Below are 27,217 nucleotides of genomic sequence, written 5' to 3'. Positions count from 1 at the left end.
CTATCTACTTGAACTTTATAAGAAATAAATTAAAGTTCGGTGGCCATGGTGATATCAAGTAAAAGTTTAATGGCCATGGTGAAATAAATTAAAGTTTAGTGGCCATAGTGATACTAAGTGAAAAGTTTGATGGCCACGATAAAATAAATTAAAGTTCATTGGCCATAGTGACACTATGTGAAAAGTGCGGTGATCATGGATGAAATTAACTTACCGAATAATGTGCCAAATGGATCCCAGCTATAAAAAGTGGATTGGAGCCGTTTGAGAGTCGGGTCCCATACTCGAGCCGTTTGAGAAATAAGACTTTCTGCATTTCAAAAGAAAATTCTGTTGATTTGAAATTTATTGAGAGGGATGAAAAGTGGTCGTGTTTAACTCTCTCTCTCTCACGCCCATACAGAAACCTTGTCTGTAGTTTTGTTTTCTAGTAATTCTTGAAACTCTCTCATTATCTATATTTTACTCTTTCTTGTTGTTTCCTTCCCCATTTTTTGATACCCTTCTTCTTCACCTCCTCTTTTTCCCTTTCTTCTTTCTTTTCAACTTTTCTTGAACCCCTTTTTCTGCTTGAAACCAAGAAAACTTTTGTGAACTTTAGCATAAGGGTTTCTGTAGAAGCTGAAATATCAAGAAAATGAGTGCTTCAAAGTTCATTAAATGTGTGACTGTAGGAGATGGAGCTGTGGGCAAAACTTGCATGCTCATTTGTTACACCAGTAACAAGTTCCCAACTGTGAGTTTCAGAGTTCAAATATCTTATTTTTCCCATTTCGTCTCTCAATTTTCCCAGGCCCAGGCACCCATTTTTGTTTGTTCTTATCCTAATTTCTCAAGATAATCAGCTCATAATTTTGTGGGTTGTTTTTGCAACAATCGGTTTTGTATTCTTCAAAATTTTCGTTGGTTTTTGTCTTTTTATGTATTTTCTGAAAATTGGGTGTTCTTGATAGGTAAATCTATGTATACGCTTTGCTTGTTTTCAATTTTCATTGTGTTGAATAATGCTTTTGTAAGAAGGGATTAGGGCTTAATCAGTTTTTTAATCTATTTTACCTTTGCTCTCTTTCGTTATCATTCTTGTCTCTATGTGTGGCAGGATTATATTCCAACAGTGTTTGACAATTTTAGTGCTAATGTGGCTGTAGATGGCAGTATTGTCAACTTAGGACTATGGGATACTGCAGGTATTATCTTATATGTATAGTTCTCAACTTAGGGTTCGTTGAGAGGCCTTCATTATATCCTAACTCTCTTGATCTGTGTGATTTGAAGGTCAGGAAGATTATAGCAGGTTAAGGCCACTGAGTTACAGAGGTGCTGACATATTTGTTTTGGCTTTCTCTTTAATCAGTAGGGCCAGCTATGAAAATGTCCTCAAGAAGGTGGGATACTTTCATTTATTATAATCCTAACGATTGTTCTTTTAGCCTTTAGAGCATGTCTGCCACAAAGTATTCGACAAAACTTAACTGCACAATTTACAAAATTTCAAACAATCTTCTTTTTATGTTGTCCAGTACTATGTATCAAGCCGCATTTCTTAACAGTTGGCCTAATAATTATATATGACATTCTATTTGATTTTCATTTCAGTGGATGCCTGAACTTCGTCGCTTTGCGCCTAATGTTCCAGTTGTGCTTGTTGGAACGAAGTTAGGTATGCTATGAACTGTTTCAATTACAATCTAAATAATGCTTGTTTGGGTTTCCAGTAGTTGGATATTTCCCTGATGCATAACTTACGGAACTTTTTATCCTCTTTTCAACTACAGATCTCCGTGAAGACAGGGGATATCTAGTGGATCATATGGGATCTAACGTCATTACAACGGCCCAGGTGAGAATTCTTTTTTGATTTTTTTCCCTGTCCGTATCAAGTAATCGAATTTGATATATCAGCTAATCTGGATTCGATATATAGGGGGAGGAGCTGAGGAAACAAATCGGTGCAGCAGCTTATATAGAATGCAGCTCGAAGACTCAGCAGGTGAGTTATGTGTGACTTGATGATTCTACATGGAAATGTTCATTCAGGATATTTTTTGGAAAATCATATGTTGACAAGATTTTATCGTAGCAAGAACTAATTTACTCAAGTTGTTGCCAGAATGTGAAAGCTGTTTTCGATACTGCAATAAAGGTTGTGATTCAACCTCCTAGAAGAAAGGAAATTCCAAGAAAGAAGAGACATAGGAGCACTGGTTGCTCAATTGTGTGAGTGCTGCTAATCTATTTGCATTCTTTATGAGTTTTTACTTGTTTTTGATACATTGCAGAAAAATCATAGAAAATTATGAATGTGAATTACCAAAATTTGCTCCTACTCTCACTAATCCTAAATTGTCCCATGGTTTGCTTGACAGCATAGCGCTTGAATTAGTATCAAGTGACTCATGAATAGTATCAGGAGATAAATTAAGGGCATAATTATCCAAGAAAAATAACTTACAAAATGTTTGTTGTCACTGTGTTTGCTTAAATTTTGACTGCATTTCGAAGTTGTATAATCTAACTTAACATGTTGCACTTGGATATTGACACGTGTGTGATCCTTTTACAATTTATTTATATTTTCAATTATTAAAAAAAGGGCCATCCTAGATTAAAATTATTTCCTGAAATCCCCTGAATGGGAACTTATATTTGTGATCTCTGTCTATTCCCCTCCCCCCCCCCCCCCCCCCCCCCAGTGATTCACGTATGGTTGACAACATCTTTTCTAGTTAACGTTAACTTTTCCCGCTGAAGTAGACATTTTATATTAACCTAGCTCTTGCCTAACCGTTGTTATTGTTAACCTTACAGCACGAGAGAAAAATAAAATAAACAATTTTTCTTTAGTAACAACCCTTTTTTTTTTCTTTTTTTTTTTTTTCATATTTACTTCAATTTTCATACTTGTGCAATTACCTTCAAACGTATCAATCTTTCTAAGGTTTAGTTTCAATTTCTTTGTACAGCAGGGGTATAGTCTGTGGAGGCTGTGTTGCTTAGCAAATGTTGACATTGTAATCCATAATCACTGCGGGCAAAGTGAACTTATGCTGATGGATCTCTAACATGACAAGTTTTCCCCGTCCCTTTGTATGCGCATATTAATTACTTCGATAAATGGTGTATGTAGCGATATGGTTTTGATGCTGTTATTTTTCCTACAACCTGATCGGTGAATGGCAGCGAGAATCGATCATTCTCTCCAGCCTTGTAACTCTGTCTTTTGACTTCTGTTGTGTTGTGATGATGAGATTACTTATATATTTGAATGATATTTATTATTTGTTGTCCATTCTGATCAATATTGCTCGTCTTTGAGATCATTAAGAACTCAATTTTGCTCGATTCTTTGTTAAAAAATATGTAGGAGACCACTATGGTAACGACATATTGTTGGACCCAAAGACGATGCAAAAATTGAGATTAATGAACAATATAAAATATGTATGATCACAACGAAAGAAACAAGATTCAAGTAAAAAAAAATTAAAGAGAGATTAGTAGAGGAATCAATGTTTTATTAAAGATAATATATGGAGAGATTACAAGTATTCAGCAATAAAGCTTCATCTAAGCTGAATGAAGAGTCACATATTTAGAAGAACATAACAAATCTTAAAAATATCATAAAAGTGGAAATAACATAAAAATAATATGAAATAAGGAAATAATATTTTTCAATAAAATCATGTGAAAATAAGGAAACAATATTTGAAAAAATCATATGAAAATAAGGAATTAATATTTTCCAAAAAAATCCATTTTAATTTGGGGCACAAAATCTAATATTATCCACCTTGACCCAAATCCTGATGTGATGAACAAAGTTCCAAAAAAATTTCGTCTAAAAAAATGTCCAATTGCATCGAAATAACTAAGTTCCTCAAACAGTAACCAAAACTTTCTATCTCATGAAAAACATTATCCTCTGCCCGGTATCCACAAGCGATACTCGAACCCTAATTCCAGGTTCCCAAAATTCTAACAACGAATTAACATTGGCCAAATAGGGTCGAAGTATTCCCTATAGCAGAATCCACACAAAATGTCTGATCGGAAGGCTTCTTGCTAAAATTGTCACCTTCAAAGATCCTGAAAATATTACAGACATTTCCAACACCGTACCTACGCTAAATGGATCCAACCCTAGCATTTGAGCACAGTTTATCCCCTGAAATTGATGGCAAAGCGGAATCACCAACGCTTTCTCTAGCAGTGTTCTGAACCGACTTAGAGTCCGTCACAAGAGGTATTATACCAAATTGAATTTTCACTACGATACAAACTTGTCCAGATGTCTCCTAGTTGATTCTACGTGCCTCTGCAAGATTTACAATTGAGATCTTTTTAGTCCCTCCAATACAACCTAGACACCCTTTCGGACTTCAACACTCTTCCTCTAACTAAGAACTTAAACCCCTTTGAATCTAGAGTACTCAGCGAGATGAAATTCTTCTCCAAATCTGGAACATGTCGAACATGCCCAAGTATTCATATGCATCAAACAAGTCCCGATTGGGACACATATGAACGTACATGTTGAATCCAAAATTCACTCCTCGTCAAGCTTTGAGATTATGTCAGAAACGGTCAATACCATATCTCGGCCATCTGAAAAGTCCTTGGCAATATTGGTCTCGTCTGAATTACATGATTGCTTCCCATGATTTGTAGCTAAGTTACCTTTAGCTTGCAACTTATCACAACCCTTCTTAAAATGTCATTTTCTCCTGTAGTAGAAGCAATACAAATTGCTGAAGTTTACCCTCGACCTACCCCTCTGTCGATCGCCATGAGACACCAAAGCTTCTTCATCTTTAGATGCAACTCCAATCAAATGCTTCATCTTCTCCATTGAGAATAAAGCTTTAAAACATCTTCGATGGTGAGTGTATCATGACCGTACAAAATCGTATCCCGAAACGATGAATACGAGGTGGGCAGCAAGCACAACGTGATTAAGGCTAGATTCTCTTCATCATATTCGAACTCCATGACGATTTCCTTGAACACAGCCAGATGATCTTCCAGCAATCCTCCCTCTGCCATGCAATGGGAATACAACCGCTGCTTTAGATGCAATTTGCTCGTAAAACTTTTGGTCATGCACAACTGCTCTAATTTCAACCACAAAGCAGTCGCCATTTTCTTCTTCAATACGTCATGCAGAATGTTATTGGAAATGTGAAAATGAAACTGCAATAGAGCTTTCTCATCTCTCCGTTGTTTCTCCATTGTCCAATTTGTTGACAACCCAGTAAAGCATCGTCTAAATTCGTCTGTGCCAACATAGCCCTCATCTTTACTTGCTACAACTAAAATCTCGTATTGTGATCCAATAGCGGAATATTATATTTTAATGTAGCCATCTCTGAAAAATCACAATCAAATCACGAAGAACTTGCAGCCTAGCTCTGATACCACTTATTGGATCCGAAAGCAATGCAAGAATTGAGATTAATGAACAATATGAAATATGTATAATCGTAACGAAGAAAAAAATATTAAAGCTAAAGAAATTGAAGAGAGATAGCAAAGGAATTGATGTTGTATTAAAGATAATATGTGGAGAGAATACAAGAATTTAGTAATAAAATTTCACTTAAATTGAATGAAGAGCCACATATTTATAATATTTATAGGGACATAACAAATCCTAAAAATATCATAAAGATGTAAATAATATAAAAATAATGTGGAATAAAGGAAATAATATTTTCCCTATAAAATCACATGAAAATAAGGAAACAATATTTTTCAATAAAATCAAGTGAAAATAAAGAAACAATATTTTCCAAAAAATTCACCCTAATTTGAGACACAAAATCTGACACATATTTTGTATATTAGATCGGAGATTGTTGAAAATCGACTCTAATAACATAGTTGTAAATCTACACTTGGTAGAATGTATAATCAATTTTATCACATACTTCTGTTGCTAGGACACTCCGATTAGGCATGTCAAACTTCATATTGCATGGAATTGCATCAACTGGTTAACTCCAATTGTCAAAAAATGTCGAAAACAAAAGGCTTTGTCTACAATGGAGAAACAATTGGTTGTTAATAGTTTCAGCCTCGAATAATGTTATTTTAATGCAGTGTTTATTCATCAGTAATTTATGTGACAGTGAGTTACCATCACATTTTTCAATAAATTAAAATGTATTTCAAATTTTGAGAGGAGCGGACAATTTCTTGATTGTCCTATTGATGTTGATGGGCAAGCACGAATTACAAATATCATTGCTTCTCAGTCCCTTTGTGTTTTGAATAAGTCTATTTGTACATTTATTGTGTACATAATTCTTTCCACTCTCATATGAAAAGGGGATATATGCATAATAAATTATATGCGAGCCCCCTCCATGTAAGGGGGGTGTAAACGATTATGTACACAAAAAGTGTATATGTAGTGTGTGTTTTCCATTTTTGGTTATGATTGAAACATTTGGTTAATGAAGTTTTAAGCCTCGTTTGGCTCTTATTAAATTTCATTCCATTTTTCTCTCTCCTATTTTCAATCGCACAATTTTTCATATAATAATATTACACGTAAATCGAAAACCTTTCTTTCATTTTCAACCATCTGTTTTTCAAAAAAACACTATTTCGACCATTTTTCTTTCCAAGAAATGGGTGCCAAACAGGGGCTTAGTAAGCTTTTGTTTGATTTCCCCTAGCAATTTAATACTGTAAGATTGGATCCCACTTGACGAATTTTTTTACTTTAATTGTTAAAAATTCAAATTTTCTATAGAATGACTATTATGTCCTTACTATAAACAATAGTAATAAGAAGGAGAAGGAGAAGAAGAAGAAGAAGAAAACTAAAAATTAAGATGATTTTTTTTTTTTTTTGGGTTTACTTAACAGATTTTTTATTTTTCTATTTTTTGTATTTTTACTCCTTCCATGTTTAGTTTATAGTAAGGGCATAAGTCATTTTAATAGAAAATTAACAGTTAAAATAACAAATTGCATAGTATGGGGATCCAATCTCACAAGATTGAATGTATTGGGTAGTCAAAACCTCGGTTTCAAAGATTGGAGAATTGATTCTACACTTCACAAAAAGATTGGGGAGCTCACCTCTAATTTTCCCATAAATTACTGAAAAACACTAAACCTAAAAAAATCAAGATGAAATTACGTTTGTAGTGGTTTAGGGTAGAGTGGGGATTAACCTTCTCATATTTGATTTTAAAATAATAATCAAAACATTATAGAATGAGATGAGGTTTGGTAACTATCATGAAATTGAGAGATAAGTCAAATATAGATGGAGCTACTGTCGTGACTTGAAACAACAATTGCAAATAAATTGGAGGCGGTTTTAGTTGTCTCAACCAGGAGAAGTACAAATGAGTGGATACTTGATTCTAATTGTACATTCACATGAGCCTGGTCGGGGAGACTCGGAAAGTGAAAAGTCACTTACGTGGCATAAGAGGATGGGTTATATAGGGGACTTCAACTTCTCTAATAAGAGGATAATGTTAACTTTTGGGGACCAGTAATTGTTAGTATTTTTAGTGGGTTCATATTATACTTATTAATAGTAAAAAAAAATTTCTAGAAAGATGTGAACTTTCCTATTGAAGTCCAAATCTAGTGCTTTTCAGAACTTTAATCATTGGAAGATGTTAACTGAAACCGAACAAGAGAATCAAAGTTCGTAGAAAAGACAATGATTTAAAATTCTGCAAGTTGGAATTTAATCTTTACAACAAAAATTGAGGAATATTAAGTCATAGAACTATCACATATACAGCACAACCAAAATCATGTGACACAAAAATGAATAAATAAAAATAACTTTATAGAATAGTATAACAACTTGTCTCATTAATAGGAGTCAACTACTTTTGTTGACTATAATAATATTTGAATTAGTTTGGAGTTGTAAACTTGCAGAATGCTCTAGGCTTAGGGTCCTTGTCTAATCCCCCGTGATAGAAAACCTTTAACAGAAGCAGTGACAGCCTCTCACATGCTGCGAGCCCCGTCTGAATTAAAAATTAAAAAAAAAAAATGTGGCCCCCCTGTGTTGTGAGTGTCGATCACCCTGTATGTCAAAGGTTCTATGTCTCTATAGCCTTGTTCTTGTATGTGCTACACCAAGATCCTTCAAAGTGTATTTTTAGGTCAATAAGTCTGTTTACATACCACTCCCATGGAGGGTGAGTGGGGTGGGTATTTGTTCCAATTTTTTTACTCACATGGGGTGGGGGCGAACCCTATTTGTTCAACAAGAAGGATTGTTTTAGGGTATGGTGAAGAAATCAAGGAGTATAGGTAGGGGTTTGGAGATCTAAAGCCATTCAAGTAAGAGTTAGCATATGCTTATTGGTGCAATACTCTCATGGTACGAATCTATTGTCAAATGCTCTATACCTTTTCAAATTGATCAAAAATCCTCGTAGATGACATTTTTAATAGGTGCAGAAGACCCATTTCTTTTCTATTTTCTCGATAAAGTCTTGTAAAATAATAAATATGTCCTCGCACTTAAATAAAATAAAAAGAATAGAAGAAAGAATTAATTTTCAACTATAATCCCAATTTTTTTTAAAAAGTGAAAACGAGTCTCAAATGAATAATTAAAAATTTAATAATTCCCTTTCTCACCCTAGTCTTCCCCACTGCAGCCATCACCTCCTCCTTCCCCCAAAGATCATTTCGTTATATTCTCTTGTGGCTCAAAACAAAACAAGTGCAAGATAGCGATGTTTTACATACAATAACGCTATGACGTAGCTCAATTGAGCACAAAAATGAAAACAGCAGCAGACTTTTGCTGCTCCGATCTCACTTTTTCCTCTAAACTTTCAATCCTAATTATCTGTCAATGCATTCAACTTCAACCGCTCTTTAAGTTTGAATAGAAGTTGTATTCAATTATACTGCAAAAATGGCTCCAAAATTGTTTGAATTCTGGTGAAATTTGGTGAAATCCTTGTGCGTTTTCGCCATATTATTTTCTCTTAACCGTCCTGAATTTCTTGTAGTTATATAGTTTCCACAAGTTGTCGTGATTTTGATTTTCGATAGGGTAATTACCACTACAAATTTAAATTATTATGCCCCCGTTTGAGTCACAATATTGTAAAAATGAGAATGAAAAATATAATCGTTATGAACTCCATACAAGAGATAAAAAGTCAAATATAGTGACTTGATGTGATAGATAACGATCATATTTTTCATTTTAATAAAAAAATAATGGGGCTCAAACAAGGCCTATACCACAATTTTTAGTATTTTTCTTATTTACTTAAATAGCCTTAAGTAAAATTACATAATTAGCCTAAAATAAATTATTGTTCCACCACAAATAAAAATCTTCATTTTTTCTCCCTTTTTTTTTTCAACGTTTAATTGTGCATAGTTTCTACACCGATAGCGACTTTTGCTTTCTTCCACAGAGGGAAAGATAATTTTCTTTTCCTCACAGTAAATGTATTTATATTATATCGTGTTATTCCATGATTTTTTATTATTATTATTATACATATTTTTTTGTATTTCTTAATCTGGTGGTTTGATGAATTGAGAATTAATTAGAATAAATAAAAGATCCCCTCTTTCTGATGCCGCCTACGCTTCCGACATAGAAGCACCACCACCTGCATACTGTAGTAAATTACTAAAGATTCATCCACAAGCAATAAAATAAAATAAAAATTAAAAAAGTTGAACAACACCAACATGACATCAAAATTGGTAAAGACGAATTTCTTGGGTTTGTTTACACTTATTCGGAGAAAACTGGTTTGCTACATTTGAATTCAATGAATTAAAAATTCAGATAAGTCTTGGTAAAAAAAATTATGGAAACTAATTATTGCGGGTAAATGGCCAGTATACCCAAGCCATGTATGTTGCAGTTAAATTATTAGGTGGTGAATAATGAAAAACTTACAATGTGTCAACACTTATGGAGATGAAAGCAGAAAGAGAAAAACATATTCTAAGAAAAAATAAAATAAAGATGAAGTATATTAGGAGGATGAGTATATCATAATATTGTATTTTTTTATTTTTTTTAGGTTTTATTATATTAGGAGTATAATTGTAAATTTGTTGTGGTATATTTATTGAAAATATATTTTAATTGTGGTGTGATTATAATGTGGTGTAATAATTAAATTTTGTAGTGGTAAAATAATTACCCTTTTTGAAATTTCGATTCTTGAACGAGCTAGGTACAATATATTTAGATCTGGAATATGTATTTTTTATGAATATAATTTTGGATTTTTTTTTCATGTTGTGCTGACGACAATGACAGGAGGTTGGGCTAGTGACAAGTGAGCGCGTGGGGTTAGAATCAATGTCGGTTCCATAGTTATTAAATCTGACCCAATCGAGGCACCAGGTCTCGGGTTACTGATCGAAACGGTAGGTTAGTGGTTAAATCGGTGGATCAATATTTAATAATTATAAAATATTTTTTGAAGTATAAAGTTTTTCTTTTAGATAAAATAAAAAAATTTAAATTATCCGTCTGATCTTTAGTGGTTACGTGGTACTCAATTTAATTAGAAGCCCAAAGTTCAATTCTTTTAAGAACAAAAAGTTTATGGATGGACTTTTAAATCTTGGTCAAACCAGTCAGCCGATCGAGGTAATATAAAAATGCTTGGTCAACTTGGTCAAATCGATGGGTCAACTCGATTTTGATCGAGTCAATTGCATTTTTATGAAAATGTTTTACCCGGCCCAGTCAAGGGCCCAGGTCACCCATTCTTCGGACCGACCAATCAGTTTGCGCCGAGTTTTGTAACTATGGTCGGTTTTGTGATTTTAGGGACCTGAGGTCAACTTCATAAATTAGGCCTCCTCTACCCAAAAAAAATAAAAATAAAATTAAATTGTATTATGCATGCAAAATATATGTGTATTATGGTACCAACAGTCAACTTGTTCACTAAATACTTAACTGTAAAACAAAAAAAAAAAAAAAAAAAAAAGGAATGTACCTTTGGCCGATCCTCATTATTTTCAAAATAAATTTTTCTCACTATTCTTTTCGACCACACGTTTTTTAACCTAAAACTCTTAATTTTTAATCATACATTTTCCATCAATCTATTATTCCAGATTGCATTCTACACCAAAAATATGGCTCAAACAAGCTCATAGTAAAATTTATTATTATAATCAAATAAAGATGCAAACAATGTTCCAAAAGATCAAGTAAATACTAATTTCACATTTTGTGAATTGTATTTTTTGTTCGAAACTTATTTTCCAATTCAATCCAACTAGTCATGTAACGTAAATGCTTCTCATTTCCTTCATGAATTTTAATAGACCATCGCAATTTGTGTCAACCCATGAATCTATTATTACCTAATTAATCAATTCTTGTGGAAGTTTTTAGTGTTTTAAACAACTTGCCGCAAAAGCAAAAAAATTCATATCCATGGATACTAAGATATACTAGTCATCTTCTATCAATTGTCTGTCCATTTTGTAGTAATTGCTTATATAATGAAAAATTGAAATGTCTATTTGCACCATCTTTGGAAAACATGGTGTCATCAATTCTTTTTTAACCCATTTCAACTAAATAGTTCCTCATTTTTAATCAACATTTTTCCAATTCCCAAAATCCTCCAAATTCAAAGAAAAGATACTCCCTTAATTTAAAATTTCACGTTGAACATCATCTTCTCCCTTCTCCTCTATCTCATTTATACTAGCACGTTCAATAACTTCTTCGATCTTAGTAAATCCATTCACATTGTTTCTATTGAATTACTTGTCAATATCTCCAACTTGACTTTAAATTAATATCAACTTATTTCGTTTCCTTTTACTTTTTTGAGTTCTAGTTTCATATTTAGGAAGCACCATGATATATGACAATGTGCGCTTGTGCAATTGATCCTACGATTAAAATTAAAAAAAAAATCAATATTATTCGACAAGGGTGCAATACTACAATGCAATCATATAAGCCGACAAGGCTTCAAATATTTCCTATATGTTTATAAGTAAGCAAGGACAAACCATTGCTCACTTGAGAAATGGGACTTGAACAAAAATTATGAAATGACACGATGTGGTACTTTGAGAATTCCACCGTCACAACTCACAATCCTGAAATCATAATTTGATAGAACCACAACAACCAATTAATTATTGAAGATAAATTTAATAGTAACCATTTAGATTACAAGATAATTACTTATAATTAACCTTTTTTTTCTTTGTGTATACTTAAGTTTGTGACATGGTTTCAATTTGGCACCTATAAATCTAACACCTTTAAATTGTACAACCACAACATCCAAAATTCCTAAAATTCTTACAATTGACGTGCATCTATAAACTGTAAACCTCAAAGTAATTGTAATCTCGAATGAGTTGTGTTTGTCTCAAAGCAATCTTACAATTGAGATATGCATTAGTAAACCTCCAATGAGTTATGTTTGTTTTTGTCTTTTTACTAATCTTAATCTCAAAAGTGAAGAATTGTTATTAATATATATAGGTTGATGTTCAAGTTTTATCCCTATACTATTCTCCAACAACAAATTATTAAAAACCATGTGTGCTTTGAGTTACAACTAAAAGCATGAGAAAAAGTGGTAAACAAATACTACCTAATGCCATTGGCCAATACCAAACTCCATCTTATCCCCAATAATAAAGACAAAATTTCAATAAAACAGCCCTATTCATATCCACTTCATCCGAGAAAGTCTTTGATGAAAAAAGAGAAGAAGGAATCCATAGAAATCATATTTTATATCGATAGGCAGGTAGTGACGCGACACGATGACGGTGGATGGCTGAGAAAGAAGTGAGAAGACAAAAGATGGCGACGCCAAGCCATCAAGGTAGGGATGGGTAATGTGGGTTTCGCCTTTCTCTGGTTCTTTTCGGCTCTCGCACAATTGTACACACTTGACACAAAGGAATTAATGAAGACAGACGGGTAGGAATGAGGTATCAAAATAAAAATAAAAAATTGAGGCGTGGGCCTCACTTGCCCATTTATTTTGATACCTCAATTAAATTTTTGGGCTTGAGGCATGTACCTTACTTGCCTTGGCCCAAAATTGACTTTGGGTCGAATGGGTTGGCGGTGTAGGTTTGGTATTGCAATTCGTGGTGGCAGCGGCATGGTTGGCAGAGCATGTTTAGTACTTCATCTTCACGTTGGTGGTGATGGTGACAGTGAGATATGTTAAGGGGCCGTTTGAGCTCCATTATTTGTAAATTATAGTGAGATGAATAATGTTTTTTTGAAAAATGAGTGGTTGAAAAGTTTTTGATTTACGTGTAATATTATTTTATTGAAAATTGTGTGGTTAAAAGTAGGAGAGAAAAATTTAATTTAATGTAATGAGAAATAATGAGGTTCAAACGGGGGCTAAGTCGGATGTGGGTGATGATGGTGGAGTAAGGTGGGACAAATGGTGGTGGTGGAAGATGGGGGTGAGTAAGGGAATTATTATTATTATATTTTTAATTTTAATTTTTAATTATTTATTTAAAATTCGATTGAACTATGTAGTATAAAAATGCAAGCGATGGGCTGGGAGCAGAAATACACACACACACACACACAAAATAATGGTTATTCACCGATTAAATGGTGTGCCATGTCATTGGTACTTATTTCACGGTGTACCATGTCATCGATACTTAACATAATTTAAGCACTAGTGCCTAGGAGATCTTATATATATATGTAAAGTTTTAGTCAATCATTTCATGATTTCTATTGTAGAAAAGTGACATTTTGAGTGGAGTCCCAATTTCATTATAAATGTTCCATAAAAAAATCATGCTCATTGCTTGGCGACTAGTAGTTAAAATAGAGAGATGACATTCGTTACTATTACTCCATTGAGGTTGAAAACAAGATCAAAGTTGGTATTTTCAGTCCCTTTAATGTTTATGCTTATGTTCGTACTTATAATAAAGGTGTTAGAATTTTCTCTAAAATAAAAATTATTTTTGAATCGAACCTAGCACTATAATTTTCCCTTTAAAAGATCTTTTTCACAAAATTTTCTTTAATTCGCTCACCATTTGCCGGCAAGTCAACGGCGTCCTGCCATGTAGCGCCATAATATTATTATTTTATTTTAATATTTTGTTTTCTCGAAACAGAATCTCCCAATACTATTACAAATATTCACCTACTCACGACCCTCGTGGACCATTCCTATATCCTCCAATCATCTAACAATAGTCCATGACGTGGCAGCTCAGAGTTAAGTTCCACGTTCGAATTGACAACACTGGACAATTCTTCACCACATGCTACAATTCTCCTTTAAAATCGGACTCCAATGATCCAGCGGCCCAAAATCCACCTTTGTGGCTTCTATGAATTTTACCCGTTGGATTCAATATTCTTGGTGGAAACCGTACGATGAGATTATCAGCTAAATCTGACCGTCCAAAATTTGTAAAATTGAATTTCAAAAGCTAAGCCAGAGAGGGAGGAGCTACTCAAAGCCTCCAACCTTTCTCGTTCGAAAATCCCCCCTCTTATTTTTTTTTCTTACACAAATTATTCGTATGTGTTTTTGTATTTATATACGTAATTCTATACATAAATACGGATCAAGAGGCTTCTTGATTGAGGTTAATTAGTGAGGAAATTTAGAGCCTGTCATGTTTATTGGATTTTTGTTTGAATCCGACCTGTGTAAACAGAGACCAGTCTTTAATTCCAGATTTTTGCCCTTTTTAAGATTTTGAATTTCGATATTCCCTCAAATTTGGGTGTTCCAGTGAGGACACTTGTATAATTCGTGTTTACTGATACGAAAAATTGCGTTATATTTGTTTCCTTTTTTTTTTTTTTTTTTGCCCCTTTTTAATGGAACAAAGTGAGGGAGGAGATTTCCTTCCAAAAGGGCCGCAGCACTCACAGGCTACTCCAGCAGCTGCCGCTGATTTTCCGGTCAGGAATCCGGCGAGACAACTGGATTTTACGGGGTCCGGAGATGGCGCATCATCGTCCGTGGGATTGGCGTTGGCGGAGGTATCTCAACCGCAGCAATCACAGACGCCAAGCCATCTTATCCAGCAGCAGCATCCACAGTTAGTGAAGCCGAAAAATCAGCCGCCAAAGCCTCCGCCGCTGCCACAGATTCCACTTTTGACAATGCAACCAGCCGTACCTTCCTCTCATCCTTCCGTTCGACCTGCGTTGTGAGTCTTTTCTACTCCGAATCTAAATTTGTTGAACAATTTTGATGTTTTGGAGAAAAGTGATTTATATACAGCTAAATTTTAGAAAATTTTTAAAATCTCTGGGTTTGTTTGATCAGTTATTTGAGTTCAGTTATAAAGTTTAGATCTTTTCATTCTGAGCATTCATAATTTTCAGAACGATCTTAGAATTCGTTAATTATATAATGAGCTCCCCAGATAGACAATTTTGTTATTTAATTGTTTTTATTAATTTGAAAGACAAATTCGTTAGACTGATCGTTAATTTGTAATTCAAAATTCTTTCTGGCCCTTCCAAATCTAATTTAGCTGGTTAAGTTAGAAACTTTTGTGGAAGTCTTTGTGTCTTTGACTCTTTTGATTTTCACTCAGCTGATGAGTAATTTGGGGGTTACATCACTACCAAAGTGGATGCTAATGCCTATTCTCTTGTTCCAACATCATATTTTGGGTTACCTCGCTAAGTAATTCCGTAAATAGTTTATACTTGTAATCTCTGTATTCGGCATTGTTTTGTTTGTGGTGCACATATAACAAATTATCTGCTTATGTGCACCAGAAGATTCCCATGTATTTTTTTGCCTTTAGTCTGCTTGCCACATATTTATGGGTTAATGACATTTCAATCATTTGGATTGCATGCTTGTATTTTTCATTGCATAATAGCTCTAGAAGTACATCCTAGCAGATTCTTCTGTTCCATTCTTGTTTTCTGATGCCTAATCATATGAAGATGAAAATTTAAATTTAATACCGGAATGGTTCTCCATCTTGGTTCTTTTACTTTACGGACTGTTAAATGGTGAAAGGGATAAGCATTTGATACCTTTGATTGACTGTCGAATGATCTCCACTTGTGCCTATATTATGCATGCAGCATATATAATTGATATACCAAGACAGTTCTCTTGCTATTTTGTTATAATTCATACTCTTCATTCCTTCAGGAAACCTGAATCCCCAAGAGTGCGATCGAGGCAAAATCTAGCTGAAGTTAAAGATGGTACTCCAAAGAAGCCAAAGCAGTGTAACTGCAAACACTCACGGTGTTTAAAATTGTAAGTAGGTGTCTCATTTTATGTATTTTGTGGTATGACATAGCCTGACTTAAAATATGTTGATTCCTTCACATTCTTGCCATGATATTTATGTAGTGAGGGCTACAGCTTAAGCAACAGCCAATATGGTAGTAAAGGTGGGGAAGTGATGGATTCAGTATGAGTGTTACAGCTTAAGCAACAGCCAATAGGATAGTCTATACACTATGTGCCAGCTGGTGCATCCATTGCTTCAACATTGTCAAAATCAAGGACATGGAACAGACTTGTTGCTTTCACATTTGAGCTTTAGTCATATATTAGTGGTCTTGGCAGGAATAGGCCAATTTTTGTAATTAAACTATTGGACTAGATCTCTGATATAATTCTTTTGAGATAATTCAAATTCAGGTCTTTCAAGTTCCAGCTATATGTAATCAATGCTGATAACTGTTGCCACTCACTTGTGTGTGTTTTTGAGGATATCATAAGTCTAGCCACAGGTATTTTAGGTGATGACTCAGAATAACTGCAATTATGGACGGACTTGTTTAGAGATCTTAACTGATGTTTATAGCATATAGAAAGATCATCACACATTGGATTGCTATACTGATATATTTACTTGATGCTAAATAATCTCTTTCCCTTTTAGCAACATTTGTATTGTGAAATAATCTTTTATAAGATAACTGTGGCACTTATTGGGTAACAAATATTCAAAAGACTTAGTTGTATGTTCATTTATTAACCAATATCTAAATTATGGTGGCAAGTGGGCAATAAAGCAAACTGTTTATACTTTCTTGAAGACTTTTGTTAACCATGACAATTGACAGATACCTTTTGGGTTTCTCACTCACTTCAGTATACATCTTCTGAACTGATAATTTTGTCTCTTTCGAATGCGGACAGTCCAATGGTTTGAATTCTAACGCTATTCAGCATGTGTGCATTAACTGCAAGCTGGTTTTCCTTGTGGGTGTTTTTTTTATGACGTATAATCTTTTAATGGTCAGGTATTGCGAATGCTTTGCATCTGGCGTATATTGCGATGGATGCAACTGTGTGAATTGTCATAACAACATTGAAAATGACGAAGCCAGACGAGAAGCAGTTGAAGCTACACTGGAGCGTAATCCACAGGCTTTCAGGCCAAAAATTGCAAGCAGTCCTCATGGAGCTCGTGATTTAAGGGTACTGTCAAAACTTAAATGGTTGCCTCTGCTATGATATAAATTTTAGTTACTTCTGTTCATGGTTGATTTGCTAGAGGACTTTTCTGTGCTTAGCATATGTCCTGAAATCAACTATTATGCTTTTATATCTGATACATCTTTAGTAGATTTAGTATTCCGTGATTTTAAATTATCTGTAGGTAGGGATCCTTCTAATTTAACTTTTAACAACAATTCTGATGCATTTTTCATATCTTATTATAAAATATATTAATAAATTTTCTTCTCATCAAAGAGGTAAGATGAGCATGGCCTTCATTTGACTTGGAAAAGCGTGTTGTAAATGCAGTCTGTAACACTCTAAAATGATGCCTTTTGCTTCTCGTGTTACTGATGTTTCATATCTGAAATTTCTATCGTGTATTTTGGCATTGCAAAGAACAAAAATCAATGTGCATATTCTACTTAATGGAGGTCACGGTATACAGATAGAACTTAAGTAGTCAATCCTAATTCATTGGCATAACTTGAATATTTATCATTGAGGTGAATGAGAAAAAAACTACAGTTTGTACTTCCTGCTCATAAGCAGAACACTAATGTAGGTAATTGACGTAGGATGCAATAAGATAATTGTAGGAAAGGTGAAAGAGGAGAAAGGAGGGAGAAAAGAGAGAAGAAGGGGGAGAGTATAGAGAGAAATAGGGGGAGAATATCAGTGTATTTCATAATCAAAGGTTGCTCTATTACAACGCAAAAGACCCTTTTATATAGGGTTTAAAAGGAGAAAAATTTACTATTCTGCCAAAACCAATAAAATGCAATAATGAAAATTTGATCCTTAATTGATTTGATTCCGTTTACATCTAGAATTTACTTTCCAATTTTGCATTAGTAAGATAATTCCTAATTGCAGCATTTGATTAATATTGCTAGTCGATTGATTTACTTGCATTAGTATTTACATTACCCTCTTCCCCAATGGCTTCTTAAGGATACACCATTAAAAGATTGAATTCCGACGGATTTTCTACCTTGTGTTGATAACCTCACAAAGGATCACAACCAACATACAAGTTTAAAGAAATAGAAGAAAAACAACGAAGACTAAGTTTATAGAGGTTTGGCAAAAATGGGCGTACATCTTCATGAGCTCCACACAGATACTTGCCCGATTTGTGTACAACCTTCAAGACTACACATGTAACGACAACACAAATACAAGCTACCCTTAAAGAATTCACAATAACAAGTTAAACTGGGTGGGTTGGCTTGAATCGTCCTGAAACTAGTTGAAACATGCCCCTGGAGCCATTCTAAGACCGGCCTATTCTAATTATCATTTCGGATTGAGCCTGGACTGTTAAAAAATTTCAATGGGATTGGAACGTGTGCTTCTCTTGTCCTAAAGCGGAATTGTCCAATCAAAATTGAATTGTGTCTCTTTTTCTAATCATGCTAAAGACGATGTTATGCTTGGAATTTCATATAAATGATCAACAAGGGCCCGTGTGAAAGACGTATTAATGGACAATGGATTGTTGTTACAAGGTGTTGGATGCGAATATGGTGAGCGATTTGAGAGTGAGCCCTTGTTTGAGCCCATTCTTTGAAAAAATCCATTCTTAAACGGTGTTTTTATATCATTTTAACCACATATTCTTCAATAAAATGATATTTCACTTCAAATTCCAATTTTTTTATTTTTTATTTTTTAACCACACATTTCTCATTAATACACTATCCGAAAGTACATTTTCCCCCCAAATGGGGCTCAAACAAGGGTTGAATCTTTATCAATCTGAGGAAGATGGAACACAAATAGTCAGATAGATTAGGCTCGGGTTCATGGTTACAATGTTTTTTTAAAATGTATTTCCTTTTTATTTAGTAACATAGGGTCTTTTGTTATTATTAATAGTTTACGAGTTATTTACAATTTTAATAAACCTAGAGTTGAGGTTGTAGGGTTTTCTAGAGTTTAAGACTCGTTGTTTGGTGGCTTCATTTCTATAGAATAAAATTTCTACTTCTCAATATTGTGTTACTTTTTGGTTTTGATTTAGAATGAACAAATCAGTGACCCCAAAAGTCTCGGCTCTTCATAAAATCAACGAGTATTTGGATTTAGAGCAGGTTTGGCTAAGCTTACAAAAAGAAGTGATTTAACTTCTTGTGTAGGTAGGCTTGGGTAAAATGTACTTTTAAGTAAATTTATGTTTGCAAATGAATTAACTATTAAATAAAATGTGGCAAATGTCCCAAAAATCATATACTATTTTCATGATTTGTTTCTATTGTGAAGTTGAGGGTATATAGATCATTCACTTGGTTTAACTTTTAAAAATTGCCTTCTTTTTTGGTAAGTAACCCGTGGCTGGTCTTTAAAAAATCTTTTTATTTTTTTGCCAAAACCTATTGAAATGAAGTAGCTTGTTTTCTAGCAAACATCCTCTTAAAATTAACTTTGACCAGCTTTACGCTTAGCCAAACATCCTCTTATTTTGTGCTATGCTTTCTTTATCAAAACCTTTTAAGTATCTTTTTAATATAACTTTTCTGACTCAAGAACGCACTATGCTATTCTTTGTTCCTTTTAATATCCATCCCTAGTATCTTTATGCTTTACAGCCTGACGAAAGTCATTAAATTCGGCCCTAAATGTCCTTTTTGTCTTTTGTATGTCCCCTACGTCTTACCCAACTATGGGTGTATCATCTACGTATAGTAGTAGATAGGTAGCTTCCCAATTTTCTGTCCTTAGGTATTTCGTGCTGCTATCATAAATTACTTCTCTTGAAGCTAATCTTTAGTACTATGGATTCAAACCTTTTGAACCATTGCCTTGACGATTACTTCAATCTATACAATGATGTCTTAAGATGATACCCTAAAACCTGATATTGTTTATCTTTAAATCCCTTTGCATGTATGGTTCATCAAAGTTGTATTTAAGCACAAAAAAAAAAGTTTTCACAACTAATTTTTCTCTTCATGATTATTTTTCGTTTTATTATAAAGTTATCCTGCCAATGGAAGACATCAAACACACTTTGGCAGAAGCATAAATGATTGGATGCTCGAGTTGAAAATAGTTTTCTGATGATATCGACAATTATTTATAAAAGATGTTTAATTTAGAACAAGCCGAGTCTCTTTCTGTGCGAATATGCTCCTTGTAATTGTACCCAATTTTTATATTTATTTTTCTATACGTGTCATATTCTTGAGATTTACTCTAATTTACTATTGACACCCATGTTTTGACAAGCAATTTTTTGTCCATGTAGTTCTGGGATCTTAAAGAATAAAGAATACCAAATGAATGGAGAATTGGTGATATATTAGAGACTATACAATCTGCCAAGGTGTTAGGCTTATGAGTCATAATAAAAATTTATGAAGGTTGTGATTAAGCATAGTTCAAAGTGTAATTTAATGGTTTTAGCGAATTAGTTCATGTACTTAGGTGGTTGCTGGATAAATTAGTAAAATTCCATGCAATCTTGTTATATTGATCTAGGAAAATTATATGGTAGATGAGTTCGACTCGTGAACAATCAGTAAGTAAAGAATTGATCCTTTTGCTTCGACACTGTTGTGAGATTGGTACTTGGTGGCTCATGAGCAGGATGTTCAATTGTTCCCGAATTTGGAAGCTTGCTAGTTGTCGTGTGAACTTTTTTTGGGTAATTGTTAAAGCACTTGACCTCGAAATGGCCAGCTTTAGTTCAGCTCTTAGGAGTACCTACGATCCATGTGGAGGGTTGTTATTTCATCGGTGAGCAAAAGGCCCCTTTTAAGGGCAAGAGACTGCTGACCACGCCTTGGCCACTGTTTACCAAAATACAGGTCTCCGGTTTTAGAGTCTACAGTGGATGTTTGAGGAAAATTAATTCAATTGGATATATAACTATTATTAAGGGTGTGTATGATATCTAGTAGGGTAAGTAGTATATCTTATTATTATAGGTTTGCATCAAGGTTCCACATAGAATCTTCATCTTTTGCTTTAGTTGTGGAAAATTTTAATAGGTATATCTAAGATGAGGTTCTTTAGTTATATGTCATTAACTGATGTTATAGTTTTAGTCAACCTGACTATGAGGGTGATGAATCGTATGTTAGAAATTTGAAAAAGCGCTTTGAAATATAAAGTAAGACTGGACATGGTCTGGTTCGATTCTAACGAGAATCGAATTGACCCGAAATTTTTGGGTATTTAGCAAGTGGAACCGTCAGATCCAAATTTAATTATGGAATCGTTCGGGTTCGGTTTCATTCGGTTCAGTTCGATTTGGTTTTGTTCCATTCAGTTCTTAGGTTCCGTATTATAATTAAATTTTTTAATATTTATAAAGTTACATTAATTCAATTAATGATATGCTTAATCTTAACTCTTAAAAAATAACGTAGTCCAATCTTATGTGTTTTTTGCGTCTCTCTTTGTTGAGTTCTTCACATATTTGATTGTTAAAATCACAGAAAGAAGAAGATAGTGAGCTCAAAAATAATTAAGAGAAGCGTTGTCGAGCTTTAATTCGATTTCTCCAGAACGGTAGAAACGACACTACGGTAGAGTAACAGTTGGATAAAACTTAGATCAATTTGATTAAGTTGGCTCTGAACTGAAAAATTGAAAATCGGGAAATCATATTTTTTGGTTTGAACTCTATGTTAACTAGTTAACAAATTTATTTAGAAAAAATAAAATAATTTTACTTATTTAAAATAAAATAATTAAAAAAATTAAGGAGATTCGGTTCTTATTTGGTTATTCGGGCCTTGATTTAAAATTGAGAACCGAATTGAACCCGTCGGTTCTGGATTCAGATATCCGTTCGAGTATTTAACTTAAGAAGAACCACTCGATTTGGTTCGGAAATTTTGTCCAGCCCTAATATAAAGGCTTTTGGTTTAGGTTTACTAAAATGGAAGACGGAGAATATTCTTTGTCATAATAGAGAATACGGATGATCATTAAATTGTGAAATAAAGGATTATGTTGTTCAAAAGAGTGACTATATAGGTATTTAGGTTGAAATGTTCATAATAAGACTTAAACAGGATGTAATGCATGGGTTGAGATTTGGTTGAATGAAATGGAGACATAATAGATGGTTTTGCAAGATTGAAGTTACTTGTCAAGTTAAAACGTCAGATCTAGAAAATGAATAAATGATTATTACATCAACTAAGTTTTATGCTATTGAGTGTTGGGACACTAACGCAGAATGTCCATATAATGTACTTTGAATAGGGGAGAACATTGAGATGGATATGTTGCTATACTTGAATCTATAATATAAGAAATAAGAAATATAATAAAAAGAGGTGAAGCCAGGTGAGCATGAATTAAAGGATGACTCAAATGATCTCAATAATATTTTTCGTGGACCAAGGAAGATCTTCACAAGAGTGATGTGATCTTTGTGGAGCATTTTAGAAGTGAGAGAGGTGGAACAAATCTTAAATGGCATGATGTGGAAACAAAACTTTTGATTTTTATTGGACCTTTTTGTAAAAGTAGAATTGGATAAAATGGATTGGCAAAAAAAGGATACGTGTAGTTGATCCCGAGTTTATTGGCATAAACCGTTGCTGCTTGTGGAAAATATACCATCATTGATTGAACACGAAAACCATTTCCTTGGCATTGATTGATATACTATAATTGAACTTCAATGTCATTTATCTAATAACCACAGTGGGCTGTGTTTTTTAAGAAACCAACATTATTATTCATTTCAATGCATCCTAAACTCGCATTTTTATTTTATTTTTTGATATATTTGGCAAGATATGAACTGATTTGAAATATTCAGGAGGAGACTGGAGAAGGTGTAGTCTTGGCAAAGCATAACAAAGGATGCCACTGCAAGAAATCAGGATGTCTCAAGAAGTATTGTGAGTGCTTCCAAGCAAATATTCTTTGTTCTGAAAACTGTAAATGCTTGGACTGCAAAAATTATGAGGGAAGTGAAGAGAGGCAGGCTTTGTTTCATGGAGATCATGCCCACGACATGGCATACATCCAGCAGGCAGCAAATGCTGCGATCACTGGGGCTGTTGGATCCTCTGGATATGGATCTCCTCCCGTTAACAAGAAAAGAAAGGGTCAGGACCTCTTCTTTGGATCAACAGTTAAAGATCCAGTGCACAAGATCCGGCAATTTCAACAGGTAAGTATAATTTATGTTGTTAAACAATGATGCACTTGCTAGATATGGTGGAAAATCATTTGACTTTTATCTGAAGAATACTTTCTTTCTATTTACAGGCAGACCAAATAAATGCTTCTTTACCTTCCTCTTCATTGCCATCGATTCCTGGTGCTTTTGCTGGTAATGCATTAACTTTGGGCCCTTCAAAATTTACCTACAGGTATAAATACTACATTCCCTCTGAAAAGTCATTCTTCAGTACTAGTTCAGACAACTAACAAGTGTATTACGTCTGAAGATCTCTCCTAGCTGGCATCATTCAGCCCCAGGACTTGAAGGAACTTTGCTCAGTTTTGGTGTACTCTGGAGAAGCTGCCAAGATTCTTGCAGGTACATATAGATTTGTGATGACTCCCAAGTTGCTCTAATCAATGTTACTATTTGAAATTATCTTGACATCTTAGTTCTTATTGTCTATAAGAAGCTCACTCTACTTGCCAGAAATGATCTGTGAGAAAAATTCCTTCACAATATTAACAAGAAGATGGAAGTTTCAGAAAACCATTGTCAAATACACAAGCTAACACTGTAAAATAATACATTTAAGGCCAGATAATTTCATGAAAGATTTCTAGCAAAAACTTGGCTCACAATTCCTTCAATAGTTTTGAGCAAGTTAGATCCCATAGAATTTATTACGAACCACCTTTCGATACCGGAGTGTGTCTCTACTGAATTATAATGTGTTTTGGATTGTCTAGAACAACCAAAAGCAAGTCATAATAGTAGTCAGGAGAGCTATTGTCTCTCTCTTTCCAAACAAATTTGAAAAGAAAAATTCATAGTATTTACACGTGAAAATTTACACTGGTACCTCTTGTTATTAATGAGCTCTCTTTCTAATTCTATTATTACTTCTTACTAAAGTTTGCCTGCATGTGGAATCTAAATCAATCTCGTTTCTATTTCCAATTTCTCGGATTTTTTTTTTTTTTAGTTATCTGAGTACACTTGGTTTACGTAATAACAACTTACGAAGGCCCTGTTCCATAGATTTTTGCACGCATGTTCAGTCTTGTTATTCATTAATCTGTGAGGAAATCTCAGACACCTAGACAAGGTAAAACATTAATTTCAAACCTCTCTCTAGTTCATGGATGGAAAAGCTTGTTTTTATACTTCTGTTGTGAAAAACAAGTCCAGTGCAATATATTATTTAAATAGTCTGTCAAGTTTATTTTATTTTACTTTAATATGTAGGCCCTATGTCCTTGTCCAAGTATCAATTTCTTGTGCAGTTAAAGCATATAGGATGATCAAAGTAATGCAATCTGAAAAGATTGCTTTTGGTATCAACTTTCAAGGAAAATATTTACTATGTTGTGTTGAGGGTAAATTTTATTTAAATATACATGCCCCATTTCTAAAAGCTTAACATTTTTAGATGGATAGTTCAATTTAGTAAAAGAATGCAGACAGGCCCTGAGTTTTCAGGTCTTGGCACTATTCATCTATCAGGCCTTAATAAATAACGAATCTGGCTACATCTGATGGGTTGGGATGAAGAGTAAATTTGAATATGTCCTTTTCTCATAGCTTAAACTTTTAGATGTAGTAGTACAATATATTTGCTTCCACAACAAAGCAATAATTTTTTGTGGCATTTCAAAAGCGTTGATTAAGTACAATAAGTGCTTATTGCTTATCGATGGATGTAAATAAATTACTCCCTTTACCAGTACCTGAAAATGAGGTAAATAATTTTAATTCTTCCAGATGAAAGAAAAGCAGCAGAAAAACAGGCAGAGAACTCTCGAGAAACCTTGGCGGCTTCGTCAGCGCAAGATCAATGTCAATCCCCAAAGAATGCTGGAGCAGATAAACCTTTGATTGATGATCTCTCAAGTCGCAACCAGGCTGATACAAACTCTGAGGAGTATACTTCCAACGGAGCTGGCGACTCAAAAGAAAGGCCAATGTCTCCCAGTACATTAGCTCTAATGTGCGATGAACAAGATACAATATTTACTCCTGCTGCCTCCTCTAATGAGCTATCAGGCCATAGTAGTGTAACTACGCAGTTGCTGAATAGGCAAGACCTGAGTGAAACCTATGCAGAGCAAGAAAGAATTGTTTTGACAAAATTTCGTGATTGCCTTAATAGACTCATCACTTTAGGAGAAATAAAAGGCTAGTTTACGTTTCCTCTTCATTTGCATTTGGTCCTATACATGTATTCTTTTCATTCTCCATTTGCAAAAAAAAAAAAAAAAATACTGACTCATTTGTTGTACATGCAGAAATGAAGTATTCGTCGTTGGCACAAACAGAATTACATCAGCAAAATGAGCTAACCAGCAATGGCACAAAAAATGCGAGAACTGATATCAGGAGACCACGGCAACCAAATAGCAATGGTGTTGAAAAGTTGGTGTTCAACTTAAACCAGCCAGGACATCTCCAATAGGTAATATTGCTGCCAATAATGACCCAAATTCAAAAAATATCGGCCCCCAGCGTTCGCTGTGAAAACGGGGTTGTAATACAAAAAACTAACGAGATGTAAAATGATTAGGACGAGATATTTACACAGAAATACGCTGATCTCTATAATATTAGGCTGATCTTTGGTTCACCGGCAAAAACCTGATATAGAGCCCATTTTTAGCTAGGACTGAGTAGAGTCTGCTACATTTTGCCATATTCACTGATACATTAATTTCTAAAGTTTATAAATTTTATTGCAAGTGTTTTTTAGGTTCAATAATTGAAATCCTGACTCTTCTTGAATGCCTTGATCCAAGAAATGAGTTAGTTATCTAATTGACTCTTTCTTGTCTATATATATATATATATATATATAAATTAGTGACTGCAAAAGAATCCCTTTCAAAATGATATTTCTAATACTGTGGCAAAAAGTATACTTTTAATATTAAATAGTAAACAAATGAGTGTATTTTATTTTATTTTTCAAATTAAGTGTACTTTATTCTTCAATTTAAGTGTGTCTGTTTTACCATTTAAAAAATCGATAAAGTGATTATCAAATGCCATTCTAACGTCTATTTAGACAGAAATCTTCTATTGGTACATATAAAACGGAAAGATTAGGACTCACTGTAAATTGAAGGTTGAAGACCCCCTTACTATAATTACAGTAGATTAGGGACTTGAACTATAATTTTTTTGTAATCTATTTGACACACATTATGATGAGAAATTTTGGTAAAATGTATTATGGAATTAGTATTTTTTGAGAGAATGTATGGTTAAAAAGGAAGAATTTTTTTTTGAATTACCTGTATTATTGTTTTATTGAAGAATGTGGTAGCAAAAAAAAAAAGAAAAAGAAAAATGTAATAAAATTTAAGGGAAAAATCATATGGACAGGGGATGGAGACAGGGTTTCGGGTTTCGGACAGGGGTGCCACATGGTCGGGAAAAATCATATGGATAGGGGATGGGGACTGGGTTTGGAACAGTGGTGCCCCCCCTTGATCGGCACCCCTCCAATAGGGGGTACCATGTGGCGCGCCTGTCCCAGACCTTGTCCCCATTGTTGTCCACGAAGCAACGTTCAAAATTTAAAAGGGTGTCAAACGAGCATATAATCCATGTCAAAATA

At 34.0% G+C, this 27,217-nt stretch overlaps 2 protein-coding genes across 3 annotated transcripts; both read left to right on the top strand.

Moving 5' to 3' along the window:
* The first annotated feature begins 351 nt into the window (after positions 1-351).
* Positions 352-3,289, top strand: LOC111366378 (rac-like GTP-binding protein ARAC7). 2 transcript variants are annotated; one of them, XM_022987155.1, is made up of 8 exons: positions 352-736; positions 1,100-1,187; positions 1,276-1,385; positions 1,597-1,660; positions 1,776-1,840; positions 1,925-1,990; positions 2,111-2,217; positions 2,967-3,289. In XM_022987155.1, exons 1-8 carry the CDS (start codon positions 638-640, stop codon positions 2,995-2,997), a joined length of 630 nt encoding a protein of 209 aa, XP_022842923.1. In that variant the 5' UTR covers positions 352-637; the 3' UTR covers positions 2,998-3,289. The 2 variants fall into 2 exon arrangements, with proteins under 2 accessions (XP_022842923.1, XP_022842922.1); XM_022987154.1 differs by having other exon boundaries at positions 354-736; positions 2,964-3,289.
* Positions 3,290-14,483: 11,194 nt separating this feature from the next.
* LOC111366377 (protein tesmin/TSO1-like CXC 5) lies at positions 14,484-26,336 on the top strand. Its single transcript, XM_022987153.1, has 8 exons — positions 14,484-15,189; positions 16,158-16,268; positions 17,267-17,444; positions 23,251-23,607; positions 23,706-23,809; positions 23,888-23,979; positions 25,366-25,779; positions 25,890-26,336. The coding sequence occupies exons 1-8, from the start codon at positions 14,855-14,857 to the stop codon at positions 26,054-26,056; spliced, it is 1,758 nt and encodes a 585-aa protein (XP_022842921.1). The 5' UTR covers positions 14,484-14,854; the 3' UTR covers positions 26,057-26,336.
* Positions 26,337-27,217: the final 881 nt, after the last annotated feature.

This window comes from Olea europaea, chromosome 17, assembly GCF_002742605.1.
Source record: "Olea europaea var. sylvestris chromosome 17, O_europaea_v1, whole genome shotgun sequence".
In the NCBI taxonomy this organism is placed as follows: Eukaryota; Viridiplantae; Streptophyta; class Magnoliopsida; order Lamiales; family Oleaceae; genus Olea; species Olea europaea.
The sequence above is the reverse complement of the archived record's forward strand: the minus strand, read 5'-3'. Positions and strand labels throughout refer to the sequence as shown.